We start from the raw sequence: 19637 nt of genomic DNA, 5'->3' as shown, positions 1-19637 counted from the left end.
GTAGGCTTTGTGCCCGAGTAGGGCCTGCTTCAGACTTCTTCCTGAGTTTACCTTCTAAAGCAGAATATGAAAATCAATAGATTCCTATTTTATGCAGATTAAAGTATAATTTGCAGCCTTCTAGAGTTTGGCCCCAATTTATCTTTATAAGCTCATCTCTGACAATAGCCTCATGTTTAAACTGACCAATGTGATATTCACTGAACAACTGCCCTGTGTTTTCCTACAAATATATTTGTCTTTATCTTTACCCTTCCCCTAACCTGGAATGCCTTTCTTCTCTTTTTATTGCCAAAATTCTATAGGTACCTTCAGAAGAAAGTCAGATACTTTTTCCACAGAGTTTTTAAAAGATGTATATACCTTTACTGCAGCCTCTGGTGTAAACCTCCTTTATAATAATAATTAGTGGTTATTTCCTGCAGGCTTATTATGTTATTGTCAGTCACAAAAACACTCTCTTAACCTCCCCTCCCCAACCACTGAGAATGGCTTGGTAGAAGTGATCACTTTTTATTCGTCTGTACCCACCTTAGATCCAGTAAAGTGTTTCTAAGTTAGTAGATGCTTGAATTGAATTACTATGATTAATTGAATTACTATATAGATGATAGTATTTTATTTAAATTTCATTGTTTTAAATCACATTTAATCAAATGTTGTAAACCATATTTAATGAAAATATTTTAAGATATGATAATAATGACTGGAATATCAAAATGATTTGTAAAAATCATTTGTTAAACTAAAGAAGCCAGCTGCCTCTGAGATCTCCATTTAACATGACCCCACTCTATGCTTTGACTCAAAACATTTAAAAAATTCAACTTCTTAACTGAGGTAACAGAAAAGCATGTGTAGTTGGTAATAGTTTTTTTTTCCTTTTTAAATCTTGCTTTATATAGATAAGTTTTATACCAAATAGTTTCCTTGTGAATCCCAAATGTTTGCATGAAATCCTTATTCCTTCTGGGGTACTATATCTGAGGGTTAACATGACTGTTGTCTGAAATGCATGTGGAAGCATATAACTGCTGTAGTGAGAAATGACCATGTTTCCTTTTAGTTCTCAGCAAGAGTAATTGAATGTAGAATATCTTACTAAACACTGGACTGTGACAGTGTGTTAACACTCTGACTATCTCCTAACAGCAGGGCAATTATTTGCTGAGTGGGATTTTTATAAATCCCCTGGCACTAGTATGTCCTGATAATTATGATGAAGTGTGTTGGTCAGTGTTGATTCAGCAGAACCTACCCTCACAAATACTTCATTCACAGTTCTCTGGCCCACTTTTGACTTTCCTCGTTAGTAGAGTTCTTTACTGCTCTTCTGTGCTGGCTTAGTGTCTAATTTTAAAAATAATTTTGATTAGAGCTTAGATCCTGAACATACTTTAATCAGCACTCCCCATTCCTTAAAACTGTGTATCTCTCCCAGTATTCACAAATTCTGAATCCTGGTGCAAGAAAATACTTTCCGATTTTGTTCCTTTGTGTGGCAATCAGCAACTCCTGTTTGCTGTGTTATTGTCATTTGCAAAGGTAAAACTTGAACTCTCCCACCTATCCCATGTACTTTCTAGTTCTTCATTCCTGAGTGAGCCATTACTTTCAAATTATGAGAGATTATTATTTCTCATATGGTAAAATATGAAATTGAAAGACTAATCATTGTCCTTTGGGAATTACAGGTGTACAAAATCATGTTTTAAATTCTTTCTATTTTATGGCAACTTGTTTTAAAAGTAAGCCTCAATAACAAAGAGAAGAGGGAAGAATTAGAATATAGCTTCCTCCAGGCAGTTACAAAATGAAGGTCTGTGTCTGAGTGGAAAATTCGCCCTGAAAAACAATCATAAAAACATTCTCCCTGAAATAAAACAGTAGATGCTCCAGATCCACCATCCATTTGTTTTGAAACCAATTGCGTTTGTAAAATACTTTCCCGTACAATACTTATAAGTCTAAAGAATAAAACCTGAGAAGAAAAGAGCAACTGATAGATTGTTAGAAATATGGAATGGTTCAAAATATTAATGTAATGCTAAGGGTGACTGGGTAACAAATGGTACATTTGCTCGTTGCTCAACCTGACATAATTAATATTCCAGGTCATGCTTAAGTTCCCATGATGGAAGGTCTGAAGGGGGGAATTCAAGAAAAATATATATCTATTATATAACTCATTGCCTTTTTTTTTTTTTCTCCTTTTGACGAGTCAGAATCATAGCCTTTAAAAAAAATCAGTGCTTTCACACCTCATTTGCCGTATTCACCACTGGGCCACCAGTCAGCAGCCCAGCCTGATGCAAGGAGGTCAGTAAGAAGCTATTAGCAGAGTCCTCTCCCGAGATTTCTTGGGTCTTATTGAGTTGAATGTTAGCATGACAGTACTGCAAATAACTCAGTTGTAGGCTTTTTTTTTTTTTAAACAGTTAGCACAGATTTCCCCATAGTGTTGGTCACTCTAGAAAATTATTGCAGAAAATGAAGTCCCAAAAGCTAGCTTTGCAGTAGCCCTTCTAAGTTGTGAAAAATGTGAAAACTGAAAAATATGTCATGGTCCCTTAGGATTAACTTTGTCTTTTGTGACTCATAGTAATATTTTTAAAAATCGACAACAAACCATTATTCACAAGTGGCTTACAAATTATGAAATGTAGCAGTTGAGACAATAGTAAGTTAAGGTGGTTTTATTTACTTAAAGAAGCAATAGTAAATGCATTCTATATCAATAAAAATAAGTAGGGTATTTGCTTGCGGTAGGGATGGAGGGAGGGCTGGACTGTTTTCATTGACGCTAAGTTAGCAAATGTATTAAATTAATTTCTAAAATAACCGACACCTTGAAGATTTTAAATGATACATTTTAAATTCAATTAAAATATATTTTCTACCTATATTTGATTTAAATTGCAAAGAGAATACACATGAGGAGGTCTCCATATAGGTTGCAAAATATAATTTAAGAAAGCTATCATGTCTACTGATCTATTTGCATTTCCCATCTAGCCTATGTATACATGTGCATGCAAATGTGGAAGGAGACCAAAGAAGATTTCTAATGGGGTAAAGTTAATGGCTGGTAGCACTTATTCAAGTAGATAGATATTTTTAACTGATAAATTATAATCTAGTTAAATTATATGTATTTTACTATTTTAATCTGCAAGATTGTGGAAATGATTAACAGACTTAAGTCAGCTAGATCATCACTAAATAGAATGGCATTCTCTTATCTTTTTCATAGACTATGGAGATTTTGTTTTATTTATGTCAGAATAGTCTTTTGATGTAATACTTATTGGTTTTCTTCTCATTACAGTTGATAGATTTTCATCAGAGAAATTTGCCCTAAAAATTGTCTTAAAAATTATCACCCACTTAAAAATTATACTAAAAACTATTTTAAATATATGCGTCCATACTGTCTTTTATTAACATCATTTAAACTGTTTATGAATCTACCTTGTTTGATATTTAGTATAATAGTAAAAGAGTGTTAGCATGACATTAAACATGGCTTATACAATTGCCTGTAATGTCTCAGCACCTTTTTTTGGTATAAATTATATAGGGAAAAATAACCCAAAGAAAACCTAGTTCACAAATTTTTTTTAAGATATATAAGTATATTTACATTGGCTTTGTTTAATCTAGTAAAATTCAGCTTTAACACAGGAACAGTTGAGTTGGAGGTGAGTCAAGTGGGTCTTTGATAATTTAGTTCTAGATCACAGTGTGTTTGAAAGCACAGCAAAACTGATACATTAAGAAAGATAAGAAGAAAGATAAGAAGGGTATAATCTATAATTCTTTGAAAGAAGTTGGTAAGATTTTGAAATAAACCTCCAAAATTTTACTGAGATCTTGATGTGGCTTTGGAAAACAAGAATAAAATAGAGGCTTCACAGGCCCTTCTGCTGAGTACATTGTTTTTTAGTGTCTATTTTGTGCTGAGTTCTCACAAGGCCAAGCAGATACAAAAATACCTAAAACAGAGGCCCTGTACTTCAGCTGCTTGTGACAGAGTTGTTCCCAGGCTATTACTGTAGCATTAGGGATAGGACACTGAATCTAGCCTCCATTGGTATTAGATAAAGGTTAATACTTAATTGAAAAATTAGGCTGGAAATATAAAATATTCTCAGGTAGTTTTTCAAAGACAACAATCTTAAGTAATCATAATACTTTGGAACTACTGATTATATCAATAAATATAGTGACCAGAAAAATTTATGCATATAATAAGAGAAAGTCACATTTTAGAAAAAATATGTGAGTTTAATGGATACATTCTTTACATTAGTACAGAGTTTCTAAACAGAAACCAAATAAGTCTTACTATCCTTTAAAATATAACTTCTCTGGGGCTCTGGGTATTCAGTCAGTGAATGGTCAGCTATTAACTCAGGTCATGATCCTACGGTCCTGGGATGGAGCCCCACTTAGGCTCCCTGCTCAGTGGGAAGTCTGCTACTCCTTCTCCTTCTCCCCCTCACAAATAAATACATTTTAAAATCTTTTTAAAAAGCAAAAAATAATTTTTTTTCCTTATGACTAATGGATTTGTAAATATCAAAAGAGTCTCAAAATATGGTTCTATGCCATTTGTGTACTCAAATACCATTGAATTTTCAGAAAATGAGTATCTGCTAAACTTGAAAATAACATTTGTTATACATACATCTCTTGAACCTCTGTTGCGTAACAGGTGCTGTGCTAACAGAGTTGACCTTTGATACAGTGTGTGACAAGATCAATGACAGAACACTAAGGGTAATATGACGCTACAGAAATACAGCACCTAATATAAAATACCAGTTTGATTATTATTTTAAAGTAAAGAACTTAAAATAGCTGCTATTAAATGCATAATCATTAAAACAATCAAGTATTTATTGAATGCATATTTTGTGCCTGAAACTGGTTCAAGCATCACATATTTGAGTTTGTGTGAGTGAATGTATGAGTTATGGGTGTGATTAAATATACATATACATAGTTAATGGGTAGAAGACAGAAAGAATGACTTAAGGCCCTTCTGTTATTTTTTCTTAAATACAGATATATACAATATGCCATATATGCCAGGTAGAAGCTATAGCTCAGTGGGTTTTTAACATCTTTAGTCTTTAACTATGAATGATTCTGAAATTGTTGGTCTGGAGTATAGACAAAGTGAGTATTTTATAATCTTAGATGAATCTAGCCAGCCTCCAGGTAAGAACTAGAGTTCTCCTTAAAAATACTCCTTAAACATATGAAAATTTTTATGATACAACTTCATCTTCCTTTTATTTCATGTAAAAGCTAAGGATAAAAATTATGTTCTTTTTCTTTAGATTCCAGGTATATACAATTCGCCATTCAGAAAAGATCCTGATCCATGGGAGCTGAGGTTACAAAAAGCAAAGCCTTTAACATGCCACAGGCCCAAAGTTAAGCAGAAGCGCTACATCAGCCTTAGCAGTTGGCTGGCTTGTACGAGTGCCCGTTCCTTTCCTCGTTCGGAAATTCTCCCACCCATTGATAGGAAACGATGTCAGGTACTCATTGATTATATTCTTGCTGTTTTTAAAGAAAAGGTTATTGTTGTTTCGTCTTTGTGACAAGAAAAGAGAATATTTTTTTATGGAATTGAATTGTAAATAATAAATACAAAGTGTTTTAAAATATATATGGGGGAAGTAATCAAATAATTTTATGGTACTGAATTTTATTTCAAATAACATAAGATTTTTGGCTAGGATCTAGCCTTTTTCTTTAAAAACATTGTTATAATTGTACTTGTTAAAACGTGTTGCTAGAAAAATATGACGTATTATCAACTTTAACTTCTCATCTGATGATTCATATCTTTATATACAATTGTAAGTGTAATTTAAAAGTGTAAGTTGAGAGAATTATAGAGGATCTAAAACAATACAAAACTCAGGGAGAGACAAAACAAAACCAAAAACCCTCTTCCCTGTAGATTGCTATAGAGCTAGATTGACAAATGGCTTCCTAAGGTGGAGTGGGATATGTTTGTTGGGTGATGATGGTCACTGTCCTAAAAGCCCCAGAGAGAAACAGTCCTATCAGCCCCATCCATATTTAATCTGGAATAGACAACTGCCACCAGGGCTCATGAACCTACATTTGGGTTGATTTTGGTTCACATGGCCAGATTCTCGGAACTCCCACCTAGTAGTTCCCCAGGCTTTCCTCTGTATATCCTTTGTTATGTAATAAATGACTTCAAAACTTGATGGCTTAAACCAACACATGTTTCTTATCTCACAGTTTCTGTGGGTCAGTGCTGTAGTTACAGCTTAGGTAAGTGCCTCTAACTCAAGATCTGGCATGAAGTTGCAGTCAAGATGCCAGGCAAGGCTGTGATTTCATGTTAAAATTGAGCTGTAGCGAAGAGCAAGAGGAAGAGAAGATTCTCTCCTGAGGTCATTCATATGGTTGCTTATTTTCATACCTCAGCCCCTCCTCTCATTGGCCTCTCTATAGAGCTGCCCCACTGGCTGCTGGCTTCCCTCAGGGGAGAGATCTACCAGAGAGAGAGTTCTCAAAACAGAAGCCATAACCTTTTTATGACCTTATGTCACAAGTGACCTCCCATTACTTCTACCATATTTTATTTTTTAGAAGTGAATAAGTCCAGTCCACACAAGGACTTGAATCCCAGAAAGTGGAATCATTGGAGGCCATCCTAGAGATGGTTTCTCACACCCTCAGCTATTTCATCAACTTGCAAGAAGACAACCTCTCTATGCCATAAAGTAATTTCCCACCTTGCTGTAATTATTTGTAATGTTATATATTCACTTTCTCTAAGTGGGTCTTTTATTCCCTTTATTTGTGCATTTTTTTGCTCTCTTAAAGCTACTAACTTTATAACTGATACTATTTTTTAAATAATATTAACTGATGGCTTATACTCTTATTATAGATAGATCTGTAAAAAAAAAAAAAAATCTATCCAAAAATACATAGAAGCTGAAAGTGCTCCCTCTTTCTGAAATAAAGTGTCAGGGAGGGGAGAGTTGAGCAAGGGGACAAAAAAGAGATAATTGGAAAAATTTCAGTTTATTTTGGGACATATCTACAGAGTGTTTTCACTATTCTTTTCAAAATGTAGGTTATGCCAATATTCTAATAAAGGTACTTAAAATAGTAACTAAATTTTTACCATTTGAATTATGCATATTACTATTTCAGTTGATGCAAGAAATGATTTTACATGATACTATCAGAATAAGCAATTCAATTTACTATTCTATAAAGAAGATAATTCTAGTATCTCCATTGCTTGTGTATTAAGTGTCCAATGATTGCTAATCATTGTATATTTGAATATTTAATAGTCCATATTTTATGCTAGGGTCAATGAGATGGCTCTTTGTAATACATAGAATTCATAGAGTACTTCTGAATGCAACTTTTTAGGAAATGGGAAAAATGATATGGTATTGATAAGATACAGGCATATAAATATTTCTGAGTTGGAAACACTCTAGAAGTCATCCGAACCAAACTGCTACACTGTATAATCTCAGTGTTAACTGTATACATTTAATATGATTTTATGTGTTTTATAACACTGATATCTCATATTAACTTTACTGCTTTGCTTTTTTATACTTTTATAATATGGCTTATTTTATACTAGTTCATATTCACTCTTCATCTCTATTAATGTACTTTTCTCAATACAACTCTTTTAGTACTTTACCTGTCTTCCCTCCCATGGCATTCTATTTATACATGTCTGTATTCAGTATTTACAGAATGCACATGCAAGATAATAATATACTCATATGACTATATATAAGATATATGTGAATAATATACGTGGAAATTTTATATGTATATAATATATATGTAAAAATGGTTATATATTTACATGGAAGATGTATGCATAAATATTTATATAATAAATATAGTAATTAAATATAATAAATGTATAAATATATGTGGGGAAAAAAGATGTATGTGAGGTGTTTTCCAACACCAACAACTAATTCTCTGATTCTCTGAATACCATTTGGTGTCCGACAATTCAAGCCAGTTCTAACACCAACTACTAAGGAGTTTATGCAGACTCTGTAGCTTAAGGGCTTAACCCCACAAAACTGCTTTTCACTTCACACATCAGCAGCAATTTCTGGGTCTCCTGTACTTCTTACCAAACTGGCTATAAATTGAGGAGTCCCGTGACCCCATCCTAAAGTTTGATAATTTGCTAGAACGGTTCACAGAAGTAGGGAAGACATTTTATTTACATTTACTGCTTCATTACAAGGGATGCAAATAAAGATGAAGAAGAACACAGAGTGCAGTCTGAAAGGGTCCAAGGTGCACAGGCTTCTCTTCCTGTGGAGTTAGGTTGCGCCACTCTCCCAGTATATAGATGTGTGTACTAGTTGAGAAGCTCATCAAATCTCCTTGTGTAAGAGTTTTATAAAGCTCAGTCTTGAACTCCATTACCTTTCCCTGGAGATCAGAAGTGGGACTGGAAATGTCATCCCTCTAATCCTTTGGTCTTTCTGGTGACCAGTTTCATGAAGAGGTTACTAGGGGCCCAACCTAAATCACCTCATTAGCATAATTTAAAGTGTAACCTTGTTATCAATAACAAAGGCATCCCATCACTCAGGAAATTCCAAGCATTTTAGGAACTCTTTATGCCAGAAATCAGTGACAAAAGCCATAAGATATGTATTTCTTATTATACCACAATAGTATATATATGAATACACAAAGAAAACATATATATATATATATATATATTTATATAATGGTATATATGTTAACATATAGAGAATATACATGTATATGGAAGTATTTATATATGTATATGTGTATACATACACACATATTTGCATATATATACATACATGTGTGTATACATACACATACACACTCATAAATGGCCTTTGTCTAGCCTACCACAAAGTAATGATCCTTGCTAATTTTCTTTTCCTTTTCTACTCCCTTCTTTCTTCCTTTTTCTCTCTTCCCTTTATTCATTTTCTCTTTCCTGATTTCCCTGTCTCCTTCATTCCTATCCCTGGTCTTCCTCTCTCCACTCCACACCATTTTCTCTTCTCTTTCTTTCTTTCCTTCTTTTTCTTCCCTTCCTTCCCATTCTTCCTCAGCCCATCATTTCATCCCACCTTGTCTCTCAGCTTCCTTTGGTTTCTTGCCTCACTTCATTTCCGTCTTTCTTTTCTTCTTTCCATTCTTGTTTTCACAGAATGGGAGTTTTAATGTTGTGGTTTTATTGAACTGAACCATAGTTCCTCTATGTTACTTGATAATATTAAAGGTACATACATCATTAGGGAGATTTAAGTTTATATATGCTATACTCCAGATGATAATATTTATACTCTGAAGGTCTGTCTGTACTTGGGAGGTATATTTCTTAAATGTATGAGAAAATCCTGGGAATTTAAAACATAATTTCATTATTATTTAAGCTTTGAGAAAAATTTTAAAATGCAAGATGACTATAAAGTAACATGGTTATTAAAAATATAGAATAACATATGAGGTACCTGGGTGTCTCAGCAGTTGAGCATCTGCCTTTGGCTCAGGTTGTGATTGTGGGGTCCTGGGATCGAGTCTCTCATTGGGCTCCCCTCAGGCAGCCTGCTTCTCCCCCTGCCTATGTCTCTCCCTCTCTCTCCGTGTCTCTCATGAATAAATGAATAAAATCTTTGAAAAAATATAAAAGAACATAAATATATTTGACTCTCGTAATCGGGATTTGGTTGGACACAAAGTCAAACTTTGGAAAACAATAAGTGTCAAAGAAGACTTATAGATTCAAGTTGAGTCTGGGCACTATAGGGATTAGTATCTGGAAATGAGTACACTGAGCAGATAATGAAGTTTGAAACTGTGTCCAAAATCACAAAAGCCCCATGTCACTCCAGGTATGATCAGTATTAGTGATCACTTGAGATCTAAAAGGCAGTCCTATCAACAGAAATGCAAATTTACAGAAACTTTGGCATAGATGAAGCTTGACAGGAAATGTCATTTGCTAATTAGGGAGAAGTTCTGTTGAGCTCAGAGGCAAGACACTTGTCTAAGTGCCTAAGATATAAATGTATGGACTGGGCACTGAGAGATATAGAGAGATGGATGTGATTATAAGAGAATTAGGGTCACAAAGATTATACTGAATCCACCAAGAAGACTGGGTCTATTTTTATTCTAAATTTTTCTGCTTGAATAGGGCTTCACCTTTTCATTTCCTGGTCTCTTCAGAAATAGTAAGTTCCAGAACAAGTAATGGGGTAAGTCTACAAATGGATATGTGTTATTTTGATACACCAACAAAGAAGGTAGGGCTTGGGCACTTAGAAGACCAAGTGAATGGTCTTTTGAATGCTGGTCCCTTCAGAGTCCTAGCCTTGTGGATTTTCTCATGTATTTGATGCTGCTATTGTTCAAACCTTTTCCAAACTTCTCTCGAAACTAATAATGAAAATAAAGCCAGGGGTATCATTTGTGAATGTTTAGTATGTTCTCAGTACAATGCTAAAAGTGTTATTACATTGTCTTATGTATCTTAAGAGCACTTTTGTGAGACAGTTATTATTCTATCTTATGTATAAGGAAAAAAGGTCTAAAGAAGTAATTTCCCCCTGATAACACAACTATGCATTAATTTTAAACCATAGAATTTCTCAAAGTAAAACATTAAAAATCTGTAAAAAAAAAAAAAAATCCCCATTCGATTTCTTAATAGTGAACTTGGAATCATGTTACTGTATCTTTAAAAAGTAAAGTTCCAATAAAAATCCATTAACTACTTTCAAATATAGCAATCCTCCTGTCCAGCTGTGAAAAGTACTAGATGATACTTATTTGCCATTTGTGTTATTTACGGTCCATGACTTTTATGGTAACTGGTTCCTATTATTGGTTTCTATTAATGTAAAACATAAGTGAACATAAATGAGGCGTGAATCATTTCTTTTTATTAGCCCTACAGTCTTCACTCAGTGCTTGCAGTAACTCCAGCTGTGTCTTGTTAGTGATAACCTATTTAAAGAAGAGATCTGAAAGGATAAGGAATATGATTAGGAATCTTTGTCCATCTTATATCACTTCTGTCCTGTACAACAGTAGTGGTGAAAAAAGAAAGCAGTATGTAATTAATGACATAGCAAAATCTGGAGCCACCTTTGATTTGTATTGTGTTTAATATGATACTAATTATACAACCAGTGGATTCCAGTAATTAGTATAAGTAACTACTAATTTAAAGGTATGGTATGTTATAAAGCACTTTTCACTGTTGCAGTTTATGGACTTTGTATTTGTGTCATTAGATGGTTGCTATTGTATCAGAGTTATTATGTAATAGAACTTAGAATTTTAAGTAAGGAACACTTAAATTAATTAAAATTATGGTCCTCTGTTTTGGAAGGTCACCAGTTATATATGAGGTGCGGCATTCACTTAAAAGCTTTATTTTAATGAAAAAAACACTTGCTATCCTATTTCAATTGATAGGAAGTCTTTTTGAAAGCAAGGCTCAGAATCTTTTCTAATATTTTTATTTTTATTTTTTTAAAGATTTTATTTATTTATTCATAGAGACAGAGAGAGAGAGAGAGAGAGAGAGAGGCAGAGACACAGGCAGAGGGAGAAGCAGGCTCCATGCAGAGAGCCTGACATGGGACTCGATCCAGGATCTCCAGGATCACGCCCTGGGCTGCAGGCGGCGCTAAACCCCTGCGCCAATGGGGCTGCCCTCTAATATTTTTATTTACTAAAAAAGGGAGAGAATTTTTTTTCAGTTATCAGAAGAAACATGTTTTTTTAAATTAGAAAACAAAGCAACGCAACTATAAATTTAACAGTTTTAGCATGAAAAGTCTTTTGATGTAAGTAGGCAAAATTCTGGCTAATTTAAAATATTTTAAAATAATCACTGTGGCAACATTTCTTGAAGACTCGATATTTGATGTAATTTCTAATTCAGAGAACAGCTTGTTCTTTAAAAGCAATTTGGTAAACGTGGTATACTTTGTAGATATTTAGCACTCTTAGTCTTCAATAATATGACAAAAAAAATTTCCACATTTAAAGATTTCCCCATTCTTTCTTGTCAGGGACCATTCCGTGATATCACTGAAGTATTGGAACAGCGCTACAAGCCTTTGGAGCCAACGTTGCGAGTGGCAGAACCAATCCATGAGTTAAAGGTGGCCAGAGAAGAGCTCCAAAGACAGGAATGGATGCGCAATGTAAATGACAATATGTGAGTTCTTAGCATAAAAAAATTAGCAGTAGCCTGTTTGGTGCCATAAGTGACTTAACATTTTGTATTTCCTGATATTGTAGAGAATCTTCTATTTGTGAGAAAAGGTAGTGCCACCCTTGCCCTATTCAAAAGCAACCATTTTTCAATATGCAAATATGCCATTTACTTATGTATATATTTTTATATATATTATGCACATATATATAAATATATACATGTATATGCACATTTATATGTATAAATAGATGTACATTTATGTTATATATACATTCATATGTAATATATATTATATTTAACATTTAGTTTCAAATTAATTAAATAGTAAAATTCAATTAATATAATATCCACTTAATTTAATATTAATACTGAATTTAAAATTAATATCTAATTTAAAATTAATATTGGATAGATATTGTATTAATATATAAGCTATATTATATAATATGTAAATATAATATGTCCATATTATATAAAGGCATATATAAACATTTATAAATCTGTATATATATATGTGTGTTAAATATATAACTACTCAAAGAAAAAGAAAAGAATGAATGGCATTTTGAGGGCATAAGTGACTATATGCATCTGTGAAAATAACTACCTTAATTATCTGGTAAAAGCCTGTGATACTTCTAAAATAAGATCCAACAGAACAAAACCATTTCCCTTAATGTGGACTAAATTTAATTTGGAAACATTGATATACATTTAATAAATCAGGTGCAGTGAAAGAGGTTAGCGTCTTTACTACTGAGGAAGATGACTGAAAAAGGAAGATCTAATAGCATATGCAATTTAAAATTATTTTATTAGCCTCACTAATTTGGGTCTCAATTCATACATCTTTCTCCAAATTACTTCCTTTCTCTTAAGTCATTTGTCATCAATATAGTCGTATGTAATTTATAAATAGACCATTTAAAATCTAGAATGGCTTTTTAAAGATTATTATTATTGTCCTATCATATCCTGTAATTATCTTTGTATTGTGCCTATAATAATTCTTTAATATTATATATATTCTAAATAATAACAAGATAATTATATTATTCTAATATAAATTATAATTATGTGAGAATTATAATATAAAATATAAATTATTGTATAAGCCAACATATAAACTATTATTTTTACATAATATAATATATACTAGCCATCATAGTATAAGTGTTACATAATGATAATTACAAAATACATTGCAAAATATGTTTTATTATGTAAAGAAACTAGAATTACCTCTCATCCAACACAGTGTATTTTGGATCATTTTATCAATCAGGAAGTATATATAATGTGCCTTATTTTAATAATCCATTTATTTTTTTTAAAGATTTTATTTATTTATTCATGAGAGACACAGAAAAAGAGAGAAGCAGAGACACATGCAGGGAGCCTAATGTGGGACTCCATCCCGGGACTCCAGGATCACGCCCTGGGCCAAAGGCAGGCGCTATAAACCACTGAGCCACCCAGGGATCCCCCTAATCATCCATTTCTGAAGAGTCTTTTCAAAACTAAAAATTTTCACACAAACTCAGATGACAGATAAAATTGACATGCATCTCAAGTAATTTTTATAAATTTTTTATTTTATACCAATTACTTGATGTGAAATAATTAGCTACAGAGTATTCCATTGCTTCTTTCAGTACTTGACAGTAACCCAACGTATGATGAATAAGAAAACAAATAGTGTTTATTCCCAGTTGGTTTAGGGGAGCTAAATTTGTTTTATGAAAGAGATTATAGAAGATTAATGCTGCTCAGATTTAGTCAAGCAAAATATGCAATTTAGTGATGAATATCTGAAGAGTTTTCAATGATGCAAAGGTTTATGAAATAATAAGGCTAATTCCTCAAATAATTGGCCACATTGCTATTTCTACAGAAGTCACTGTGTATCCTTTCACAGTATTTTCCTTGATAAGCCTAGAAGGATGAATTATCAATATTGTCCCTCAAGAAAGATGTTCCACTTGTACTTTCCATGCAATACTTGTAAATATATTCAACCTCTGCGGGTTGATAACCCTTTACCCTGAAGCTTTCAGATTGAAAAGTGCTTCTAGGATTATCAACCAATCAGGAACAAATCCAGTTGCGAATATTCAAATTACTTAAAGGTTTGAATCTACCTTTTTTTCTTTTCTTTTTTTTTTTTTTTTTTTTTTTTTTAGCAAAGGGTCTTAGCAACTAGCCTATAGATAATTACTTTTTTTTTTTTTTGAGAATTGAAGCAGTGATATATTGTAGATTCTTCTAAAACCATTTTAGTTTTCATATACTGTATGGCATAATTGTATCTTGTGAGGAAAAAGAAGTGTTAGAAATTTAGGTTCTATAACTTTACTGATAATAATTCTGTATAGGAATTAGGAAAAAAAATATTCCTTTACCACAGAGATGCATAATTTTTGAATGCAGAGGGTCCTATCTACGTTGAAGCCCAATCTTCAGTATGGCCTCATCTTACTACATCTGAAACGGTCCTCTTGCCAAATAGTCACATTCTTTATGTTCTTTAAAATAAGCAAGAGAGGGATCCCTGGGTGGCGCAGCGGTTTGGCGCCTGCCTTTGGCCCAGGGCGTGATCCTGGAGACCCAGGATCGAATCCCACGTCGGGCTCCTGGTGCATGGAGCCTGCTTCTCCCTCTGCCTATGTCTCTGCCTCTCTCTCTCTCTCTCTCTCTCTGTGTGTGTGTGTAACTATCATAAATAAAAATAAAAAAATTTGAAAACCTTGTTTTAAAAAAAAAAAATAAATAAAATAAAATAAAATAAGCAAGAGAAAAAAAAATAAAAATAAATAAAAATAAATAAAATAAGCAAGAGAGTGGGATCATATTTTATACATTGAGTATAGATTACCGAGGGTTTTTTGGAAGCATTTTAGAGCTTTATTTGTTCTTTTTCTTAAAGAAACTCATTCCAGTTTCCACTTTTTCTTAAAGAAAATTATTTTCCTTATTCATCTATCTTTATGATACCAGGAAATTAAATAAGCAATTAGTAAATAATTGCTGAGTAACCTTTATGTGAGAAATCACTCTCAACTAGATATTGTGAAAAATATAGAGAGGCACTTATTGATTCAACAAATGCTTGCATGTCTGGAATCGTTCTGGGCTCTTGAAATGTAGCAGTGAATAGAAGAGACAAACTCTCTGCTCTCATGAACTTCTATGCTTCTAGCTTTAAACCAAACCGAAAACCTTAATGAAGTTCTGAGTAAGAATTGGCATAGATAAGCACTTGAAAATCATCAAGTGTATATTAAAGACAGTAAGTGTCATGATTTGTTTATTATTTTTTTATGTAGCATTTTCTGTGATCTCTTTTGTTCTGGGAAGGTGGTTCTTCAAAGAAAAGGAACTGAATTGGTTCTGTGAAAGGTGGTTTAGATTTGATAAAGAAAAGAGAGAAGCAGATTGACAGTATAGAAAAAAAAAAGACAGTGAAAAAAGTTCACAAAACCATAGAAGTTCACAGAAACAATGAAAAAGACCACACTAATTTTCATGTGGGAAGCAATAGAAAGAAAAAGCGGATAAGGCTTCAAGGCCGAGGATTTTGTTTATCTGTAAATAATGAAGAATTATTTAAGGTTTTTTTTTTTTTTTTAAACAAAAAATGTGGGACGCCTGGGGGCCTCAGTGGTTGAGCGTCTGCCTTTGGCTCAGAGCATGATACCGGGATCCTGGGATCGAGTCCTCATGGGGCTCCCTGCATGGAGCCTACCTCTCCCTCTGCCTGTGTCTCTGCCTCTCTCTGTCTCTCTGTCCCTCTGTCTCTCTCTCTCTCTCTCTCATGCAATAAATAAATAAAATCTTTTAAAAATATATAAACATTCTAAATACAGAGAATATAATTATGCAGACTAGAACTGGGTTCAAAATAAAATGGATTTAAGATCTTGCAGTAGAAGTCAGTGCCGGTCTGTGTTCTGGGAGGCAAAATAACGTGTTCCTCCCCCACCCCAGAGTCTACAACCTAATCTCAGGAACCTGTGAATATATTGCTACCTTCTATCATGAAGAGGACTTTGCTGATACGATTAAGAATTTAAAAATGGAGGAAATTATCCTAGATGATTTGGACGGGCTCAATGTAACCATTGAGGGTCCTTAAAAGTGGAAGAGGGAGGCAGAAAGAGATTGAAGACATGGAAGGTCGGAGTGATGTGACCTTGGGAAAGACAACTAAGGTTGGCTGTCTTTGAGGACAGAGTAGGGGCCACAACTGAGGAATGCTGGGAGATGTAAAGAAAGGAATTCTCCCATAGAATCTCCAGAAGCAATGCGGCCCTGCCAACACCCTAATTTTAGTCCAGTGAGACCCATTTCAGACTTCTGACCTCCAGAACCTTAAGATAATAAATCTGTATTCTTTAAGCCACTAAGTTTATGGTGGTATTATTAGAAGCAATAGAAAACTGATACAACTCATTCTTCAAAATGAGATACTACCTTGCTAGATCAGACTTTGGTGTTTAATTATAAATTTGAGCTAAACTGGAGGGAAATTTTTGGATTCCAAAGAATTTCAGATTCTTCTATAGGTTTAAGGTATGGACACTCAGAGTATTAAAAAAATATATGAATGTGGCTTGAGCCTCCCTATGAAGAGAAGTTCGTGATTGAATCCTAGTATAGGATATTATATCTTAAACTTGTATAGGCATTCATAAGAACCTAGGAGTGGCTCTCATAAGAACTCAGGTTCTTAGGAACCTCAATAGCTGTCTCTACATCTTTTTGAAAAATAGAAGATGTTAATTTTCTGATAGTTGTTGTAGGGGAGACACAATTTTCCCTCTACCCTCTTAGGGTCCTCACCTGGGCCTAAGAAGTAAATTAATGTAAGACAGATTAACAGGAAAAACACACATATATTAAATGTAAGTTATTATGTGACACAGGAGCCACATAAAGCAGTGAACACCCACTAAGTGGCAAGTCTTAAGTGTGTATACATTAGCTTGAACAATGAGAAACGACTATAGAAAAATAAAATGTGTGAGGAGTCCAAAGGAAGATAAAAGCTATTTAACAAGGTCTTTTTGTACAAAATTCTCTTAGTCTTGACTCCTCATCTCTGATGATAAGAATGTTTCTTTCCTCCTGGTGTAGGAAAGTCAGCTGTCATATGGGTGTGTTATTGCCTGATTTTAGGGGGAAAAAGGGGGAGTTCAGATCACTTTTCTTGTACTTATTCTTTTTAAGTGCCTTTAGCTCAAAATAATCCTTTGCCAAAGTAGCATTATTTGGGATGGCATGTTCTGTCTCCTTCTATTATTCAGATTAGGTGAAATGAGAGATGTCGGATACAGATTTAGTTACAAAGCAGAACAAGGGACCCCATTTCTTGAGCTTTGCCATTTGCTGGCACTTAATGAAAAACTTTTAGTAACAGTGAATCTTATGTATCTGCCTTCATTCCCTCAAATTTGCAACCTAGGTTAGATGGAAGGCTTGGTAAGTAGATTAGTCATTTTTAAACATTTTAAATATTGTTTCTAATGAAGTATCAATATCATTGTATAGTCAGTTACTGTTGGAAAAATGTTACCGGAAAGGTTAAGAAACTAGATCTTAATAGTTTTTTAAAAGGGCATTTTAAAAATGTATGTAGAGATGAGATCCTATTATATATATATATATATATATCACGAAAGAATAGTGATAGAGAAATTTAATACATCTCAAAACTTTTTTGACTTTTGGGATTTTCACACACTTTAGACCTTTATAATTTGCATATTTTCTGAACTGTTATTGTATTATGATAAATAGGGATTATCATATATTTTCAGATAATGTTTTCTTAACAATTCAACTTTTATTTGTAACTCTTCCATTTATTTTAATTACTAGCACAGTGTGCAACATTTATTAATCAGCAGAGCCTTTTTAAGTTAAAATACTAAATTAGCTAACCCCATTAACACAGAATACTCCAAACAAGCAGTAATAGGAGAGGTAGTTACTGTGCAAATCGTATTAAACATGCGGGTGCTCTAGGGCACAGTTAAGCATGATTACCCTCTTTTGATCCAGTATTCCTCTGCCTCTCCCAGCTAATTTCCAGTGGAAATTTACAAAGTGCTGCCTTCATTTTTCCAGCTTAATTTTTCTAATGAAGTTCTGGTACTTTATAACACTGGAGATATAGATAATAAGCCTGTTTATAATTAAGAAGTTCTAGAATTTGTCTACAAAAGAGTCCTTTATTACTTTGGCTGTACAGTGAGGACTGTGCTCTTGTTTTGCTCACTGTTTCCCTGAAAAAAAAATTTTTTTAAATAAATGACCACAGAATACTAGATTCTGTTTCTACAGACATCTAAGGCTGAAGAAGTTTAAGATTTATAACATCAACATAATGGTGATAATTTGGAATACTTTTGGTGATATCCTGAGAATACTACATACGCTTTTGGTGTATGTAATTGAACAAGTCACAGAAAGACACTTGCAGTCTTTTTAGTTAGATACTATCATATTCTCTACACTCTTCCTACTACAATGCCTTAACATATGCTAGGTAAAAGTTTGCTAATTGACTTTAGGTCAGTTTATGAAGTATATGGAATTTATTTTTTGAAAGAAGTATACTCATTTTGTGCTATACTCAACATTCTTATATTGGTATATATGGTATTAGTTTATACATCCCAGATTTTCCTGTTTCAATTTAGAGTTTAAAAGTGTGTTGAAAAAAAAAATGAAAAAAATAAATAAATAAAAGTGTGTTGAGGTCAGAAGAAACTTGAAGCCTGAACAGAAGTTTGCCAGACAGAACAAGGAGAGTGGCCAGAGGAGGTTACCTGGATAAAGCCATCTCTTGTTAAAAAATGCATAACTTATGAGAGTTTCAGCTTACCTTCTGAGGTATCTGGTGAAGCTCAGCTCATGGCTTTGCTACCCAATGAAATGTGGAAAGTATAGGGGGAGCCAGAGTGTAAAGGGCCATGTGAACCATGATAAAGTATTTGGACTTTGTCATATATAAGGCAGTACAAAACAAGCACAGTATTTTAATCACTGGAGTAAAGGAGTCAGATAGATTAAAAATATCACTCTACTAGCTCTGGCCATGGTTAAGATCTAGGACTCCGTGGTGATGAAGAATGTGTAGGGAACTATTACCATAATCCAGATCAGAGATAAAGAGGATTTGCAGTAGAACAAGGATGTTGGTAGTAGAGGGGAAGAAAAAGGTTGATAGACAGCTTTATAGGTAGAATCCTATAAACCCTAAAAAACCTAGTAAAAACTAAATTTAGGGAACAGCCTTATAGGGTGTGGATGGTGTGGACAAGAGCACAGATATATTTAAAATCACTGT

The 19637-nt window shown here is 33.5% G+C and overlaps 1 protein-coding gene across 3 annotated transcripts in view; it reads left to right on the top strand.

Annotated features, from left to right (window-relative positions):
• SPATA17 (spermatogenesis associated 17) overlaps positions 1 to 19637 on the top strand; it is a 186767-nt gene that overhangs the window by 91876 nt on the left and 75254 nt on the right. For all 3 annotated transcript variants that reach the window (XM_055334109.1, XM_055334107.1, XM_055334108.1), the window contains 2 exons: positions 5349 to 5552; positions 12135 to 12283. In XM_055334109.1, the coding sequence (XP_055190084.1) occupies positions 5349 to 5552; positions 12135 to 12283 (353 nt within the window). The remainder of the gene's footprint in view (positions 1 to 5348; positions 5553 to 12134; positions 12284 to 19637) is intronic.

The sequence above is a fragment of the Nyctereutes procyonoides genome, unplaced genomic scaffold (genome assembly GCF_905146905.1).
Source record: "Nyctereutes procyonoides isolate TBG_1078 unplaced genomic scaffold, NYPRO_anot_genome, whole genome shotgun sequence".
Lineage (NCBI taxonomy): Eukaryota > Metazoa > Chordata > Mammalia > Carnivora > Canidae > Nyctereutes > Nyctereutes procyonoides.
This window is presented reverse-complemented; position numbering and strand designations above follow the sequence as displayed.